Genomic DNA, 18,878 nt, shown 5'->3' with positions numbered 1-18,878 from the left:
GGAATTTAATGTTTACCTTGCCAATTTTCATGTCAAATTGACAGGCACGCCTTGCACCACTCGTGAGCCGATTTGGATCCTGCGTGTTGTTCAACGCAGAAGCCTAAGGTCCAAATTATGCGTCAATACGCTCTTGGCACGCCTGATGGGACACAGATCATTAGATATTAAAGCCAATACAAATAGTTGGCTCGTCAAAAGTAGCTTCAATGGATGCTACAACTGATGACATTGAAGGCAAGCTAGGACAAGATTTTACATCGGCTGACCTGCCGGAAGAAATTGACATAGGACAAGGTGATCGACCAAGGTTGACGTTTATAAGTTCCAAGCTGCCTCCTGAGTTCAAGCAAAAATTGATAGCACTGTTAAAGGAATATTGAGATTGTTTTGCTTGGGAATATTATGAGATGCCAGAATTGAGCCGTACCATTGTGGAACATCGACTACCTATCAAACCGGGTTATCAGCCGTTCAAGCAGTCGGCAAGAAGATTCAAGGTAGAGTTGTTTGAAGATATCAAGGTTGAAATCACCCGAATGTATGAAGCTAAGTTTATCAGACCTTGCCGTTATGCGGAGTGGGTTTCAAATATTGTACCCAGTGTCAAGAAAAATGGAAAGTTGAGAGCTTGTGTAGGATTTCGCAATCTGAATAAAGCTACACCGAAGGATGAGTACCCAATGCCAGTTGCAGATACAATGGTTGATGTGGCATTAGATCATAAGATCTTGAGTTTCATGGATGGAAACGTAGGATACAATCAGATATTGATGGTTGCATTTTGATGTCCCGGAGCTCTTGGACTGTATGAGTGGGTGGTCATGACCTTTGGTTTGAAGAATGCTGGTGCGACTTATCAACGGGCTATGAACTATACTTTCCATAGTCTCATTGGTAGGATTGTGGAGATCTACATTTATGATGTGGTAGTGAAATCCAAATCTCTTGATGAGCACTTAGCCGATTTACACGAAACACCTGGTTTTTGCTGTCGCAATGGAAAGATGCATCTATCCACACCAGAAACACCACCTAAGCTCATGAGACTGTGGTCAAGTTTTGATGTTGATGCTCGACACTTTCATGCAAACATTAGGTTTTTCAATGGCCATTTCTCATTCACTTCCCTCTATTGCCACTTAGATCGTATGACCATCAACATGCGGAACAGTGCTGTCTACACATTTCATGCCCATGGCCAAATCTACCACAACATACGATCATTTGGAAAGGAAGAGGGTCCAGAGCTAAGACACCTTGAGCTTGATTTCCACGATGATGATCCATCTCTCGAACATCGATATCGCAAGTGCCGTGAAGAATGCTTACAAAAAGACAAGGAAGTGATAGAGAGATTGGTCAGCATCCTTCGCGGCAACCCCAACTCTAAAAATCTTAGGCCTATGGGGCAGATCTAGCACCTTGAGGATTACCAAATCGCATTGAACGTAGACCAACAGCTAGACCAAAGAACTTATAATGTGCCTACCACGTCTGAGGTGGCCGCCGTTTGGATTGAGGTGGCCGCCGTTTGGATTGAGGGGAGTGAACGTCGTGGTCAATTCGATCATAGTGTTCTCCTCCAAGGAAAGGATAGGTCTATACATGGCATCATATCATACCAGGGGTGCTATGATGCATTGTCATACCCACTATTATTTCCAAGGGGTGAGCTTGGGTGGCACAACAACATCCCAAAAGTAGGTGTGATAATGGACCAAGTAAAGGCCGCAGCAGCAATCCGTGCGGCTCGGGCAGAGGGTGGGGGTGGTGATGATTTAGGTAACGTGACTTGTTTTGATACTTATAACATTGTCTAATATTTATATTTCTATGAGTTGTAAGACTAATTTGTACAATGTTCATGTGCAGGCCAAGCTGGACATAAATGTGTATCTATGTGTGACTACTACTGCTACAAATTCCAGATGCGGTCAGGGATATTTAATCCCATCAATTTTGGCAAGAGTCTCTTCCAACAGTTTGCGGTTGACACATACATAAAGATTGAGATTTCTCATCTAGACTACATCCGAACCCACCAGGATGATTTAAGGGCTAATCTATACCAAGGTCTGGTTGACAACTTACATGCTGGTGAAGGTCGAGGTGATGCTGTTGGGAAGCGGATTGTGCTTTGTACGTCATTCATCAGAGGCCCTCGGGATATGAGGCACCGAGGTATGGTAAACGAGACATCTTCCTCACAATGACATGCAACCCTAATTGGGATGAGATCAAGAACGAACTCTACCCCGGTCAGACAGCACAGGACCGTCCAGATCTTGTCACCCGGGTTTTCAGGGCAAAACTGGAGGAGCTAAAAAATGAGGTTGATGAAAAATGACATCCTTGGGAAGGTTAAGGCCTACGTATATGTTGTGGAATTCCAGAGGAGGGGTCTACCGCATGCTCACTGGCGTGTCCCGAGCAGCATGATCTTCTTATCTCCGCAGAGCTCCTCGACAAGAATAAGTACCCAGAGATGTACAAGATGGTCACAAAGCATATGATACATGACCCTTGCGACTCTCTAAATCCAAATTGTCCTTGCACCAAGGGACACTCTTCATGCAAGAACCGTTACCCGTGCCCTTTTTGTGAGACTACTTCATAGGGAAAGGACTCATACCCCGTTTACAAGCGGAGTGATAATGGTCGCAAGGAATAGATTCAAGGCCATTTGCTGGACAATCAATGGGTCGTCCCTTACAACCCTTACCTACCGTGCACGTTCAACTGTCACATAAATGTCAAGGCATATGAGAGCATCAAATCTGTTAAATACCTGTTCAAGTATATATACAATGGCTACGATCGGGCGTCTGTGGCCATGAGCGAGGGCGACAAGCTTGATGACAAAGGTAATGTTGATGAGATCAAGCAATATAGAGACGCACAGTGGGTGACCCCACCAGAAGCATTGTGAAGGATATACGGCTTTGACTTGAGCAAGAACCATCCTCATGTACAACAGCTACAACTTCATATATACCAGACATGCACATGGTGTCATTCCATCGACGTGAAAAAAATTGAAAAAGTTGTTAAGAGACCAAGTGCTGATGAGTCAATGCTTACAGTGTACTTTGATGCAAATAGGTTGGATGAGAGTGCTCGTAACATCTTGTACTGTGACTTCCCTGAATTTTATACCTGGTAGTCTAATGGTAAATTCTAGCAACGTAGGAAACGTAAAAAAGATGGCTAGGTAGGTAGAGTTGTCTCGACTCATCCTAGTGAGAGGGAACGCTCATTTCTCCATGTCCTCCTTAACCACGTTGTTGGTGCTACCTCATACGAGCATCTGCGGACCGTTGATGGCGTAATTCAACCTACGTTTCATGAAGCTGCTGAGAGAAGGGGCCTTATTGAGGAAGACAACATGTTGGATGAGTGTCTTACCAAAGCTGTTGAATTCGAGATGCCGTCGTCGCTCCAACAACTTTTTGCAACGATATTGGTATTCTGTGAGCCAAGGGATGTGTTCGGACTATGGCAGAAACACATGGATGCAATGTCAGAGGACTACCAGCGCAATAATCCATCCACGGTCCTTGTGCAACAGATGGTTTTGATCGATATTAGAAACATGCTGCAGTCAATGAGCAAAGACATAAAGTCATTCCCTCTTCCTGATGTCGATGAAACATATGATGACACAAGCCATGTTCCTCGGGAGATATTCGAGGAGGCAAGCATCGAGCAGAATATTGATGATGTGGCACTATCTGAGTCCCTTAACAAGGAACAAAGGGTTGCATACGATGAGATCATGTCTGTCATTGGCACCAATCAGGGTGGAATGTTCTTTGTGGATGGACCTGGTGGTACCAGGAAGATTTTTTTATACAAGGCTCTGCTCGCGAATGTCCGAAGTCAGAACAAGCTTGCCGTGGCAACAGCTACATCTGATGTTGCAGCCTCCATAATGCCTGGTGGAAGGACAGCCCACTCGCGCTTCAAGATACCCCTTACCATCGAGGACGGCACTTGTTGTAGCTTTACTAAACAAAGTGCTACCATCAAGCTGCTATGGCAAGCAACTCTGATAATTTGGGATGAGGCATCCATGATGAAGAGGCAAGCAGTAGAGGCGCTGGACAACAGCCTACGTGAGATTATGGATCGACCACAACTACCGTTTGGTGGGAAGACTATTGTCTTCAATGGAGATTTTAGGCAAGTCCTTCCTGTTGTCCAAAAGGGGTCGAGGGCCCAGATAGTCGATGCTTCATTGAGGAGGTTGTACCTTTGGGATTCAATGCATCACCTAAAGTTGGTGCGCAACATGCGGGCGCAGAGCGACCCGTGGTTTGCGGACTATTTGTTGTGTATTGATGGTGGTACAGAGGAGGTTAACGCTGATCGCGATGTATGTCTTCCAGATGAGATCTGTGTCCCATATACCGGTGGTGGTAGCGACCTTGATAGATTGATCAAATGCATATTCCCAAATCTCAACGAGAATTTGTTAAACACAAATTAACTACATCACCACAAGAGTGATATTATCTACACGCAACGATTGGGTGGATGAGATCAACATGAAGATGATAGGTAGATTCCAAGGTGGAGAGGTGGTGTATCACAGTTTTGATGCCGCTATAATGATCCACGTAACTACTACCCATCAAAGTTTCTTAACACTTTGACTCCTAACGGGCTACCTCCACATGCTTTAAAGCTCAAGATTGGATGCCCAGTCATACTTCTTCATCATCGACCCTGCTAACGGACTTTGCAACGGTACAAGGTTGGTGGTTCGAGGTTTCTAAAGAAATACAATCGACGCAGAAATTGTGTTGGGGCAGCATGCTGGAAAGAGAGTTTTCTTGCCTCGTATACCCTTATGCCTCTCCGATGATGAGATGCTCCCATTCCAGTGTAAGAGGAAGCAGTTCCCTATTAGGCTAAGCTTTGCCATGACTGTAAACAAAGCACAAGGGCAAACTATCCTCAACGTCGGCATGTACTTGCGCTATCCAGTCTTTTCACATGGTCAGCTTTATGTTGCTCTATTTAGAGCTACCGCTAGATCAAACGTTAAGGTTCTCACCCTCCCTCCTAATAGGGAGGAGGATGAGGGAAATGATGAAAAGAAGAAGCAAAAAGCCAATAAGAATGCAAAGAACAATGCTAATAAGAATGAGAAGAAAAGGGCAAAGACGGATGAGAAGAAAAGTAATGCAACATAAATTGGCACATTCACAAAGAACATTGTATATAAGGAGGTCCTAACACCATAGAAGAGGTATACACATTTTTCATTTATTTATCTAACGGCTTACATATAGTAGTCTTAAACCACTGATAAATTGTCTTATGAAACTATTTAAATATATTATGTTCTTATCATCTTGTATTGTCGTTGTCTTGTTTAAGATCGACATGGGTACTATCCATGTTGGCGAGGGTACAGTTGGATCACTTTTGGACACTATTGGTATTCTTCTTTCCTATACTGTACTTCCTCCGTTCCAAATTGTAAGTCATTCAAAGAATCTTGGAGAGTCAAAGTATCTTAAGTTTGACCAAATTTATATAATAATATAATAACATTTATGATGTCAACTAAGTATCATTAGATTCTTTATCAATTATATTTTCATAGTATATCTATTTGATGTCATAAATTTTTATTTTTTTTTCTATAATGTTGGTCAAACTTGAAATACTTTGACTCTCCAAGATTCTTAGAATGACTTACAATTTGGAACGGAGGGAGTAGCTTTTTTGTTTTCATATTTTCTTACAGCCAAGCATCTCAATTAGATTAGGTTCACACTTTATTTGTGACTGCATATTATTCTTACAACCGGTTAATGGTTGATTGGGTTCATACTCATGGATACTTTGTTGTACTGAGAAAGCAGCTTCAAAAAGCATTTGTTGTTATCCTTGGCTGCGTGTCAGCTGCTATAGTGATAGCTGAAGCTACTTTGCTTCCAAGTGGTGTTGATTTTCCTCTATTTTCCATTCTTATAAAACCTGTAGGAAAGCAAGAGGTTTTAGTTCAGGTAAGGGACCGAACGCTTCACGAAAAATACTTACAATATGTTTTCTACCCTATGCTCGTTTTGTTTTAATTCATTGTTGTTTATACGCTATTGGTTACTAACATGATTTATCTTTCTTCGAATTATTTTGAAACTGCGAACCGAAAGCGTAAATTTTCCGTGTGGTCTGTTTATCGTTCTCCGTGTATCATTCCTGTACTATTTACATCTCATTTATTTGAAAAAAAATATGGTCTCATTTGAGTTAACTATTTACATGTAATATGTTTGCTTGATTTCGCAATATTATTACCTAATGATATTGTGTATTGCATTATAAATATTCTGTAACACGTGTGCCCTATTTATCATGATATGCATATCGTACCCGTAGCAACATACGAATATTTACCTAATTTAACTAAAAATTATATAGTATTTCAACTCTGATTCTGAGTGAACCTGGTACTTAAATTTACTAAACCTTTGCCACCGCTACCCACGACCCGCCGGCCGCCGCTGGCGCTGCGCTGAAGTCTGAGCGAGATGCGTCTGGACTCCGGAGGAAGACAATGCGCTCGGGGACAGACGTCCGCTCGGGAGGATAAGGTTCCGGTTCCGCCCCTGCTCGTGCGACGCGTGTCCGTTCGTCGCTGCTGGTTTAGCGGCACGCTCTCTAAGATTTTCGCACACTACCAACATTTGTGAAGCCAGGTCCCGTGCCCCCGAAACGGCGCTGCGGAAGACGATGATTGTATATACGTAGCGCCTGGATCGGATGGCTACCTTTGCTGGCGGCCGAATTAGGTAGTGGCACGTACGACCAATAAAGCTTGGTCGCTCGTGAGACGACTGTTCGGGATGAAATCGTCAGGCGAAGACAAACATGTGTGTCACGTTGTTGCGACCGGTGTGGCCTGGTGAGTGATGACTGTATATACGGTTGATGTTGGATGCGTGGCGTGACTCCACTACGAATATGAGACGTAGGAAATTCAAGGAAAGGCATCGACGACTATGGGGCAGTGACTCTGCCACTAGCGGGAATAGTATGGCACATTGTGGAAACGTATGTCATGCATGGCGCTTTGCATTGTCTGCTTGAGATCACGCGGAAACTGGTCACCTGAAGGCAGCGGAAATTTGGCGGCAAGCACCGAGGTCCGCTGCTGCGCGTTCCACCCTGAGCAGGACTCGTCGTGTGTGCAGGTGGAATAAAGGATTGCAGCCGGGTTTCGCGATAATATCCCTGCCGCGCTTCCTTCACGTAGCTAATGCGCAGGAGCTCCTATATGCCTTCCGGAAGATAGGTAAACAACTTATCTTTAAAGTCTATATCAAGCACATGTACAAGATTTTTTTAACATCCATCAACATTTTAAGAAAATCTAACTTAATTGTTACCAACATTTCTTGACTTAGCCAACATTTTTTTATATGTACCAAAAATTCTCTTTAACTTTTTAACGTTCACCAACATTATTGCTGAACAATTTCTCACACACACCCACTTTTTATTTTGCATTCACCAACATTTTTGGCTCAACATTTTTCTGCATTCACTAACTTGTTTGCGTAAAAAATGTAAAAAATGTTGAGGTAGTTCATCTAAAATGTTAAATCGTTGAGCCGTTGTGCGCTTTAGTTATTGGGTTATAAATGTTTAGTTATCGAAATCCGAGTTGACGTCACCAGTCGGATGGGCCCATGCGGTCGGTCGATAGCCGGGCCAGGCACGCATCCGCCATCGGCTGGGCTTTGTCGCTCGGCGACCCAATTAATGTGTGAACTACGAGCTCGCGACCCACCCAGCCGGCTGCCTGCATTTGCGCGGCCCAGATTTGTTGTACTGGTAAATGCAGTGCCTCCTTTACATTCTGTTACCTTCCATTCTTTAATTCAGGTATAAACAGTAACTTCTTACCTGAATTACTTTCCCAGCTTAAGTAAATTCTCAAACCTTCCTCTTGTTAACCGAAGAGAGCATGTTGCTCCAGGATTTTAGCTCCTAGTTAGCCTTTAATCAGCTCCTAAAACACTCTTTGGTTCAGTAACTAAAACTGACTAAAGTCAATAAATGCTATGATAAAAAAACCATGCTGCCTCCTCCATGCTCTTGCTCCTTCTCTGCCTGACGCCTCTTCTTCCCCGCCCCACCCCACGCACACACACCCGCCCCTCCCCTCCCGACCCCGAGCCCTCTCGCTACCCCCCGTCGGCGGCGGCCGGCGCCCTCCTCCCGCCAGCGCCCCTCCCCTCTCTCCTTCCCCCGACCGCCGCCCCCTCCCCTCTTCTTCTTCCCCGGTGCCACCCCCTACCCTCCAATCAAGGCCGTCGCACCCCTCCCCTCCCCTTCTTCCTCGGCTGCCGCCCCCTCCCCTCCTCCCGCTGGTGCCGCCCCCTCCCCTCCAATCCCGGCCGCCGCGCCCCTCCCCTCTCTCCTTCCCCCGACCGCCGCCCCCTCCCCTCTTCTTCTTCCCCGGTGCCACCCCCTACCCTCCAATCAAGGCCGTCGCACCCCTCCCCTCCCCTTCTTCCTCGGCTGCCGCCCCCTCCCCTCCTCCCGCTGGCGCCGCCCCCTCCCCTCCAATCCCGGCCGCCGCGCCCCTCCCCTCTCTCCTTCCCCCGACCGCCGCCCCCTCCCCTCTTCTTCTTCCCCGGTGCCACCCCCTACCCTCCAATCAAGGCCGTCACACCCCTCCCCTCCCCTTCTTCCTCGGCTGCCGCCCCCCTCCCCTCCTCCCGCTGGCGCCGCCCCCTCCCCTCCAATCCCGGCCGCCGCGCCCCTCCCCTCCTCTTCTTCCCCGGCACCGCCGCCCCCTCCCGGTCCTCCCTTTCCCGAATCCGGCGGCGCCCCCTCCCCCCCTTGTAGGCCCTCCATCTCCTGGATCCGGTGGCGCCGCCCCCCTCCCGACCCTCCCTCTCTCAGATCCGGTGGCGACGGACGTGGTGGTGGTGGCGGATGTGGCAGTGGTGGCGGTTGCGGTGTGTAAGGCACGGGGGAGCGTGCAGTCGGGATGTGGGTGCGGGGGTAGTGGTGGTCCAAGATGGGTTTTAGTCGGTTTTAGGAGGGTGCGGAGCTCTTAAAGGAATTGAAGCCTCCTAAAATTTTTTAGTCACTTTTAGTCAATGTGTTTGACTCTTTAGTAACTTTTTAGGAGCTAAAAAATTTAGGTGGTGGAACTAAACATGCCCTTGTTATGCCCTTGTTATGTTGAGTCAAAAGTTCTCACCACTAAATAAATATTTTTCTTAAAAGGAGGGGGAAAAACAAAGGCAGAAGCTCGCCTTCAGTAGGCATCGTAGCTAGCTTCAGGTACACTCAACAGCTTCCTCACCACCACCGGTGTTCGAAAGCAGCAACTCCTACGCGTCTGGCAAGAACCAGATGTTCTTTTGCATCAGAGAACAAGACATAAAGCTCCCAAAGCATCCCGATTTCCCCTCCCTGCCGCTTTAAGAAAAGCAAAGCATAATCCATTCCTTAATAACCCGGTGTCGTGGCCGCCGCCCACTCGATCGAACCAGCTGCAGCGTTGCAGGACGAACAAAATGCACATCAAGCGGATGCTTCCCCAGCACGAGCACACCACCTGACTGATCACAACCCTCGCGGAGGCCGGCAGCGCACATCGCTGGAGAGTCCAGCCATGTCGTCGGGTCCGGCGAGGGGGGCCAGCAGTAGCAGCGCGGGCGAGAGCCTCCGGAACTCCTGCAACGACTTCGCCCGCACCCTGGCGCGGCTGCCGGCCAGCATCATGGAGGGCTTGTCGAGGTCGATCCCTCGCCGCCGGAGCCACCACTACCCGGCCGCTCCCCACCGTCTCCAGCCACCGCCGCAGGCGCCGCCTCCGCTTCTTCCTCCGCCGTTCGTCCCCGAGGAGCTCGTCTTCTTCAGCATGCTCGAGCAGCAGTACGGCGCCCACCACCCGTTCTTCTACGGGTGCCGCTTCGCCGACGCCCTGAGGGCCGCGCGGAGGGAGGGCAAGCTCGTCTTCGTCTACCTCCACGACCCGGCCCACCCCTACACCGAGCCCTTCTGCCGGAGAACGCTCTGCAGCGACGTCGTGGTGGAGTTCCTCGACGCCAACTTCGTGTCCTGGGGAGCCGTCGCCGGCATGGGGGAGGGGCCGGGCATGGTGGCGTCGCTGCAGCCCGGAAGCTTCCCCTTCTGCGCCGTCGTCGCCCCCGTCTCCGACGAAAGCATCGCAGTCCTACAACAGGTATGGATCTCGACATCTGTGGACTGAACCTGTTCTGTGTTTGCAATTGCACTAACAGCTGACAGTGACGGCACCTTATGATCTCTCGTGCAGGTGGAGGGGCCAGTGTCGCCGACAGAGCTTGTGGAAATCTTGCAGCGCACCATTGACGAGCAGGGTGCGGCTTTCAGAGCCTCCTCCAGGCCTGACGAGCAGGCTGCAGCCGTCAGATCAGACAGAACGGCCGAGGAAGAAGAGAGGAGGAGATCCGCTCAACGACTACGACAAGAGCAGGACGCAGCTTACCTCGAGTCGCTTCGCAGGGACCAGGTAGGCGGTCAGCCATGCCAGGCCGAGGTCGATCATAGTGCTCTGAACATTCCCCGGATGAGCTTCTGAACTCTGTTGGTTGGTTGCAGGAGAAAGAAAGATCCCGCAAGAGTCTGCAAGAGGGAGCTGCCAAGCCGAGGGCAGGCAGCCAGCTTCGCCCAAAACATCCTGGCCATGGCCAGGCAGCACGACAACCTACCAAGACGACTCAGAGTCAGATCAGAGCATCCCCTCAGAAGGAACCTGCAGCTTCACAAAGAACTGAACCTAATACCAAGGTATATATGGTAACTGGGATCTTTCACAGACAGTTCTGCATTTGTTTTTTTTTAAGAGAACGTGCCAGTTCTGCATTTGTTTTGAGCTGCATTTTTATGCATACAGATCCTCTGGCATGTGCTGTCTGATATGAACTGTGGGCATTTTTATGCAGATCATGATAAGGTTTCCCAACGGTGAGAGAAGGCAGCAGAGCTTCCGTCACACGGACACCATCAGGGATATCTACAGGTATGTGGACTCCTTGGGCATACCAGGCATCGGAAGCTACCAGCTCGTGAGGAGCTATCCAAGGAAGACGTACGGTCATCAGCAGCTGGGGATGACTATTGGAGACGCAGGTTTCTATCCGAGTGTGGCATTGTACATTGAGCAGCTTCAGTAATCATGCTTCTAATCGTCAAACTGGCATAAATTTCAAGCAAATTATGCGCTGCAAGATCTGAAGATACACATGCAAAAATTTAGATAATTATCTCTGTATACATATTTATTCACTGAAAAGCAGGTAAAAGATGTCCCATATCCATATGTATGTTTGATTCTACAAGTACTTCCTCTGAAGAAAAGTCAGATATTTGCGACTTGGTTGGGCCAACGTTAGTCCAGCCCACATGCCTCCTTAAAAGTACGGCCCGTTAACAACCAGTCCACCCCAATCTGGGCCAGCCCAATTTCGTAGACGTCAGCAAAAGAAAGGAATTGTGGCCAGCATTCCTTCCTTTCCAACTCCGAGACAAAAAGAAGATAAGGAGGCCCACCCGCAGTGATTGTAGTCTGCACCCGCAATCCCAACGGCCATGGCGTTCGCCGGCGTCCTCCGCGCCGGCGTCCTCGCGGTGCCCCCTCCGCTACCCGCCTCCTCGCCGCCGCCATTCTTCGCCACTTCGGCCTATGCCCGTGTACCTCGCCCCACGGCGGCAGCACGCGCCGTACGATACCGGCGACGGGGCCGGCCGAGCCGCGCTGCCGCGGCGATCACCGCGTCGCTCGACCTCACCGAGGACAACGTCCGGCTAGCCCTAGAAGAAGCCAAATCCGAGGCAAGGAATCTGAACTTATTTCCCTTCTCCCCAACCCCCAATCGACATGCCGTTGCAGCCTCAAGCTAATGCCGCCGCTGGTCTTGTGCGCCACAGCTGGGGCAGCTGTTCGACACGTCGGTGGGCATCACAGGTGAAGGCTACCCGGGCCGAGCGCTTAACCTACGTCGCAGTGCCAATTGTATCAAGATCTGATTTGTGAGTGTGACTTCTCCTTTCCGTGGATGGTTCATTGGGTTGTAACAGGGCAAGTTGATCTCGCGGAGTTGGACGGGCCGTTCGTGAAGCTCCGGCTCAAGGGCAAGTTCTGGCACACCCGCGCCACCGTGGTCGCGAGGATCGGCAACTACCTCAAGAACCGCATCCCGGTGAGGATTTCTCAGTTCTGGGTTGCTCTTATTCTTTCTTCAGTCAGTGAGGGCCGGTACAGCAGATGGGGAGGGTGTTAATTAAAGTGTAGCTGGTAATCGATGAGGCCTTTTGTTATGTCAGGAAATCTTGGAGGTGGAGATAGAGGATGAGAAGCAATTGGATGACAGCCCCGCTGCTTTCTGAGGTATCAAATGGTCACAATTCACAATTTATCACTATGTGCCAATTGAGGTCCTAGAGAAAGGAACACACTTTCAGTCTTCAGGATTAGTCCTGAAAAAATGTGAGTGCTATACCTAGTATGGCACTTACACTGTTCAGGAAAAGCGTATCTTAACCATTTTCATTCTTCTGTGACGCTATCAAAACTACGAAACGTGAATACATGAACTCTGCCTTGATTATCATCACTGTGGCACACGTGACGAAAACACTCACCATCTTCAGTGCGAAAACCTGAATTTTGAAAGTGAATTTGAAGGACCAAATGTACTAGACCTGACTGTTTATATTCTTTCGTTAATAGTCACTGTTTCAGCTTCAGGGATTTGCAGTTACCTATACGGTTTGGTTTATACCAGCTACACATTGGTTGCAGATATTCATTATTTGGATGTGCTTATTATAGCATTACGAAGAATATGCATGGTATTGTTGAGGGGACCTACTTTTGGAGAAGTGTAGTGGTTTTCCTTTCTAGGATCATCATCTTGTGTTTGAAAAATGTCTAACAATGATGCACTCCTGCCCCTGATTATATATTTTAGTCATCACTGTCCTGCAAATGATGTGTTTAAGTTGCTGCGATCATCATGTATTTTTTGAAATACCATTTTCATCGGTACGGTCCTGTGTTGATTTTGTCCAGTGATGTGGGCAGACAATTGGCAGGACGAGAATATACCCACAAATATAGTCTACTCGCGGCATTATCTGCCATTTGGTCGGTCAAGCATCACGCTGATTCTGTTTTCATTCCTAATGACATCAATATGCGACATTTCGCTCTTCCTCCCACCTTTTCAGGCTTTCAGCACCTACTCATGTTTATGTTCATGATCCTACTGAAAATAAATGGCATCACATGTTGACCTCCACAAACCCTGTGTGTTAAGTATTTATGTATATGTTGTGGACACAACAGCAAATGTTTTCCCATTGTCTTGAGCACAAAAAAGCCCTGCATTGGGAATCTCGGTTGCCACTTCGCCTCTCACGGTTCAGCATTCTTGTCATATATCCAGGCATCAGGATTCAGGCGAGGGGGGCTACTTGAAGAGTGAATAATTACAACTCCTAGATACTTTCTATCTGAGCTATCCTCTACTTAAGGCACCGTTTGTTCTGGCACGTTTAGTTCCTGGTTTGCATAGAGACCAATGGGAAACCAGCAGCTTTGGTTTTGGTTCGGAGAAGTTGGAATCTGCTGTTATCAAGTACAAGCGGCAGAATGATGTGCCCCCAGACCAGAGTGATGAACCTTTACTTTGTAGCAATGGTGCTGCAGGATGCCGAGCAGCCGAGTGGCGCATTTCGGCGCCGAAGTGACACGTCCGGTCAGTGACGAGGCTGTGCCCACTGGCCACTACTAGTGCTCTGTGCTCACAAGAAACCATGAATGCTACTCCCAGACAAGAAAACCAGGAATGCCCAAACAGATGTCAAATCTGCACGGGTGATTGAAGCCACGTACTACGCTTAATTAAGCTTCCTTCATCGATTCAACACCTTGGACTGAAACTGCTCAGCAAAGGATGGCCTTGACACCACTGCCATGAGCATCAGGAGGTCGGAGATGGTAACACATGACTTGCAACAAAACACGACGCTACTGAAGAGTCTAGTTTCGTACCAACGATCAAACGAATTTCTGAACAGCCTAGCTCAATGGGCAGCAATCCTGAACGCCGAAGTCGAAAAAGCCCCAGCTTGCTTCTCTGACTGCCCGGTTGGGCAACAAGAACGCCGGGTTCACTTGAACGTCTTCACCGCCATGGCGCGGCCAGGCCGCCAGCCATCCTCCCCGGTGCAGAAACATCCCATCCTGGCATTGCGACTCTGACATCTGACAGGCATATGGTACGGACCAGGCGCCCATCTCTGGGCCATGCAGATTCGCCTGCCTCTGCCTGCGAGGTCCAGTCCAGCCCGCCATGATCGCTCTCGGGATCAATGATAACCCTCCCGCTCCGCTGTGCACTGACTCCACTGGTGACTGGACAGGCTCGTTCCAGAGCTCGATGATGCCTCGGGCTCACAGCTAATCATGCGGTTAGTGGTGCGTCCAGAGAAGGAATCTTCGCTTAATAGCGCCCAAATCATCATTATCTTTCCCTCTCTGTTTTTTAATTTTTTTTAGAAAATGGATAAATATCCGGACCGCACGCAGCAAAGTTTTACAAGTTTTATAGTACTCAATTCTTAACTGATTATCACGCAAATAAGATCCGTGCGAGGCAAACCGCATCATTGAGCTGAATTCCTTGCACGGGGAGGAGAGAGAGGATCATTGCTACGGTTGGGCTCTCCCTCTCGTCAGGTTGCTTCTGAACAATTCAGCGCGGGCCCAGTGTGTGGTACTATACTAGTAGACTGCACTAGCACTACTTGTTTAGCCGGCGTAGGCTCGGATTGTCGGCCAGATTAGCGAGGATCCGGTTCCATGCCAGGCCAAAACAAAAGGCCGCGCCGGGAGTAATCAACGAAAGGCGCCACGAGACGCGGCTTTGGTCCTCGCTCCCTCGTTGGATTGGATTGACGGAGAAGCCACACCAAAGATTATTGTAATTTGCAGTAAAGGGCTGTTTGCAAGCTCCTGTTGCATCGAATATTCGAACACTAATTAGAAGGACTACACATGAGCTAATTATAAAACTAATTGCCGAAGTACCAGGCTAATTCGCGAGACGAATCTATTAAGCCTAATTGTTTGGATACTGGACTAAAGTTTAGACCTTGCCACATCGGATGTTCGGACGCTAATAGGAGGACTAAACATGAGCTAATATAAAACTAATTGCAGAAGCCTTGGGGTAATTCGCGAGAAAAATCTATTAAACCTAATTAATCAATCGTTAGCAAATGGTTACTGTAGCACCACATTATGAAAGCATGGACTAATTAGACTTAATAGATTTGTCTCGCGAATTAGCCTCCATTTGTGCAATTAGTTTTATAATTAGCTCATGTTTAGTCCTCCTAGTTAGCATCCGAACATCCGATGTGATCTGCTAAAGTTTATCACGTCGTATCCAAACAGCCTTAGGTAAGAGTCTCGGTGTGAAACGATGATGGCAGCCAAAGACTTTGCCCGCGCATGTGACACCACGTGAGGCGATCCTGCGTTCGCAATTGCTTCCAAAGACCAGAGAGTAGGATCAGGAGCTGCGAGTGGTTCGTTTTGTTATGTTAAATTTCCACTGCTAGTGCTCCATGATTGAGTTGAGGTCATCTCGGCCGTATTCAGTTCCTGTTTATCATGTCAAGTCATCTTCCTTTTGAGTCTTTGACCAAAGGAGGGTTTGCTGCATCATCACCTGTTTTTTGGGCGATGCTTTGCTAACCTAAAGCACGTCATCCTGGGCGGATACCGGAGTTATCAGCCAGGGAGAAAGAAACGCGAGATAACGATCTTTATAGTCAAAAAATGGTTTAGTCAGCTAAGAATTTTTTCCCCGTTATTAGAAGCTTTCTCCAGGTAATTGCGGCTGCCCCATGTGTGCGCTCTCCAACTGGACAGACCAAAGGAAACCGTCGCATCAGGTAATCTTGTGACTTGTGCAAGACACCAACTCGTATGAATCATCCTATCAGATTCAGAAATTGCAGGTCACTAACAAAATATGCACATAGTATGTATGTATGCATGGAGTAAAACAAGCTCTTGACACGAAGTTTCTTCTTATTTCCTGATGCCCGATACGTAGTGGCGTGTTTTCTCTTCTCGCAAGAGGAAATCATATAGCGTGTTCTTGCGCTTCCTAGGATCCATCAAATTGGCGCCTCCGAGGAAGATTAGACGTGGATTACAAGGCCCAATTGTTTAGTTTTGTCGCTCGTGCGCCTGGAATCCGGGTCGCGATTCCAGCAAATCCTTGTTGCCTTGCGCAGGGGGTGCGGGTGCGCGTCGATCGATAGGTGGAACAAAGAAAGAGTCCGAGTCCATGTCCATCTGTCCTCCAGCGCCTCCATGGCTGGCGCCAAAATACTGCACGCCCACTACCAGCAGAAGCATGATGAACCACAGTAATCCACATCCCAACTCCCAACCACCACCCTGTTCTCTATAGGATTTCGCAGTAGCTAGTCCCTCGCATTGCTTTTTTTTTTTTGAACGAACGTCCCTCGCATTGCTAATGATGCAGTCATTGCAAATATTTGCCATATGCGCTGGTAGTAATAAATACTTTTCGAAAAGAGTAATTGTTTTGTCATTGTAATTTAATTGGGTATGGATGGTCATTTCATATTGATCTTCTTTTTGGAACTTGTATTTTGTTGTTTAGTGTGCGCTGTACGCTATGGATAAACATAGTCAAACAGAAGCAGAAGTATGATGAAGTTTCGTGCTATTGTCACCCATTTGGTTATTATAGCTACTGTCAAATAAGAAAATTGGTCAAAATTGAGACGGTAGCTAGTTTGAAATTGGACTATTTTCTATGATATTCCTGCGAAATTGAGCAAGCCCAAGGGTTTTTAAATCATCATCCGAAATCCAATCAGCACTTTCATCTTGTCAGTACGATTTATTCCCTTTTTGCTGTTCTGAACTCTGAGTGACAGGTTGGAGCCCAGGTTCGGTTAGTTCAGTCCAGTTGTGCGCAGTCAGATCACATGAGCTGCAGGCTTTGCACTTTAATTTGCAGCACGGTCAGAGACAAAAAGCGCGAGTCAGTCGAGTCTGCACTCTGCAGGCGGCAGCGCACTTTGCTTGGACATGAATAGTTCCACGCTACAAGCTTCTGATTCAGGTCTCGTGCTGGAGCTGCCCGTTACTTGCCTAGGTGTACATGATATCTGAACATCTGATTCTGTTTCTCTCATCCGAAGTTTGGCAGATGAGCTTTGGGCAGGATTATAGTTCAGCTCCAATAGAATGCTTGGAAACGAATTATAGATGGTCTCAAGGAGATTCCTACATAATTTAGTTTATATGTTCACCGAATGTCATAGAGATTTCACAGGATCTTGTTGGGAAAATACTACAAACTTTTGGGTCACTTGACACAAGTTTCTATTCGTTCTATTCTACTTTCAGCGTTTATGAGTTATGGCCAGCAAAGGTAAGAGTGCAAAGGTCAAACTTTGTCTCCTTGAAGTAAGATTGCATTTTTAAAATTAAGTTCAAATTTTATAAAGCGCTATAGGAAAGTATCCGCTTATCTCCTGCCTGACTGAGTTAGGCTCACTAAATAACAATTTAATCTTTTCCAATTCGGATACATCATCACATTTATCGTGTTTGTCTTTCCAAAACATGACACCTACTCCCTGCTACAAATAAAGTTGCCAATTTCACACCAACCGTGTACTCATGCCAAGAGGCATATTTTCCATGCCAAGAGGAAGGCATGGACCCAAAGAGGGACTTTCCCCACCTAATTTGCTGAAACTTGTCGCGGAATCAAGAGAGTTCCTTTTGCATTTGGACAAAAACATATCTGAAAGGTACCTCCACATTCGCAAGCAGCACAACAACTTCACAAGGGGTTATCCTGCAGAGGCTGCTGATAACTGAGCTTATTTTTCATCGATGCCAACAAAACACGGTTCCTTGGAAGATGACTGTTTTTTGTGCGGTCAAATTTTACAACTTCGTAAGAATTAGCATTGCGCACGCATTTTTTGACAGGATTAGTGATGATGTCGAGCGCAGCTTTCATTTATTTTATTTACAGAGCCATCAAGGGTGATGCTTCCAAAGTAATGTTAGTTATAGATTTTAAATTATTTGCTATATCAGCTCACTTGATTATTACTTCTTTTTCATGAGAACCCGCATACCTTTTTCTGCTAAAAAAAATCATTCCATTGGTTACAATGATTCTTGAGACACATTGCTCCATTCTTTTTTTTTAAAAAAAAACGCAACACCCTAAATATCTTTTTACGAGAAACACCCTAAACATTTTGTTATCTTGATTTTGTCTCCCACGTCTGGCGAGTGACGACGGCGCCGGAGAATCTATTGAGGTGCTCGGAATCGTGGGCAATGACGACGGTCGAGGCAAGTACGCGCTCGTAACGAGGACAAAAATGAGGCAACAATGGTGGTCAAAGGCAATACGAGCTCACAGCTTGGACGAAAGTGAGGCGACGGTGGTATTGCCACAACAAGTCCATAGTTTCGAGTCCTATGACTGTTTTTCAATGATGTCTACTGAAGAGAATGACTGGTTTTCAATGATGTCTACTGAAGGGAAAAAAAACAAACAAACAAAAAACACTACTGGAAATTATACATGCCGCAAAAAATATGTGAACTGTTTCCAACTCCATTGTCCATCGGAAGGTGAGGGGAAAAATTGAGTTTTGAAACTGAAGCCCTACAGGCTACAGAAGATGAGTAGAAGGCTGTAGCCAGTAGAGGACAGCATTTTGCCATTTAGAGCACATCACTGGCACAAGCACAAAGAATCCTCCAAGTC

General features: G+C 47.2%; 2 protein-coding genes across 4 annotated transcripts; both read left to right on the top strand.

The window, feature by feature from the left end:
* Window positions 1-9,318: 9,318 nt before the first annotated feature.
* On the top strand, window positions 9,319-11,342 carry LOC117846174 (plant UBX domain-containing protein 10). Its single transcript, XM_034727289.2, has 4 exons — window positions 9,319-10,225; window positions 10,319-10,534; window positions 10,624-10,812; window positions 10,968-11,342. Exons 1-4 carry the CDS (start codon window positions 9,653-9,655, stop codon window positions 11,196-11,198), a joined length of 1,209 nt encoding a protein of 402 aa, XP_034583180.1. The 5' UTR covers window positions 9,319-9,652; the 3' UTR covers window positions 11,199-11,342.
* Window positions 11,343-11,464: 122 nt separating this feature from the next.
* On the top strand, window positions 11,465-13,632 carry LOC117846175 (uncharacterized). Of its 3 annotated transcripts, none has more exons than XM_034727291.2 (5): window positions 11,465-11,856; window positions 11,953-11,989; window positions 12,103-12,224; window positions 12,349-12,412; window positions 13,473-13,632. In XM_034727291.2, exons 1-4 carry the CDS (start codon window positions 11,614-11,616, stop codon window positions 12,409-12,411), a joined length of 465 nt encoding a protein of 154 aa, XP_034583182.1. In that variant the 5' UTR covers window positions 11,465-11,613; the 3' UTR covers window position 12,412; window positions 13,473-13,632. The 3 variants fall into 3 exon arrangements, with proteins under 3 accessions (XP_034583182.1, XP_034583183.1, XP_034583181.1); XM_034727292.1 differs by lacking the exon at window positions 13,473-13,632 and adding an exon at window positions 13,109-13,329; XM_034727290.1 differs by lacking the exon at window positions 13,473-13,632 and adding an exon at window positions 12,827-13,013.
* Window positions 13,633-18,878: the final 5,246 nt, after the last annotated feature.

This window comes from Setaria viridis, chromosome 2 (genome assembly GCF_005286985.2).
Source record: "Setaria viridis chromosome 2, Setaria_viridis_v4.0, whole genome shotgun sequence".
NCBI lineage: Eukaryota > Viridiplantae > Streptophyta > Magnoliopsida > Poales > Poaceae > Setaria > Setaria viridis.
This window is presented reverse-complemented; position numbering and strand designations above follow the sequence as displayed.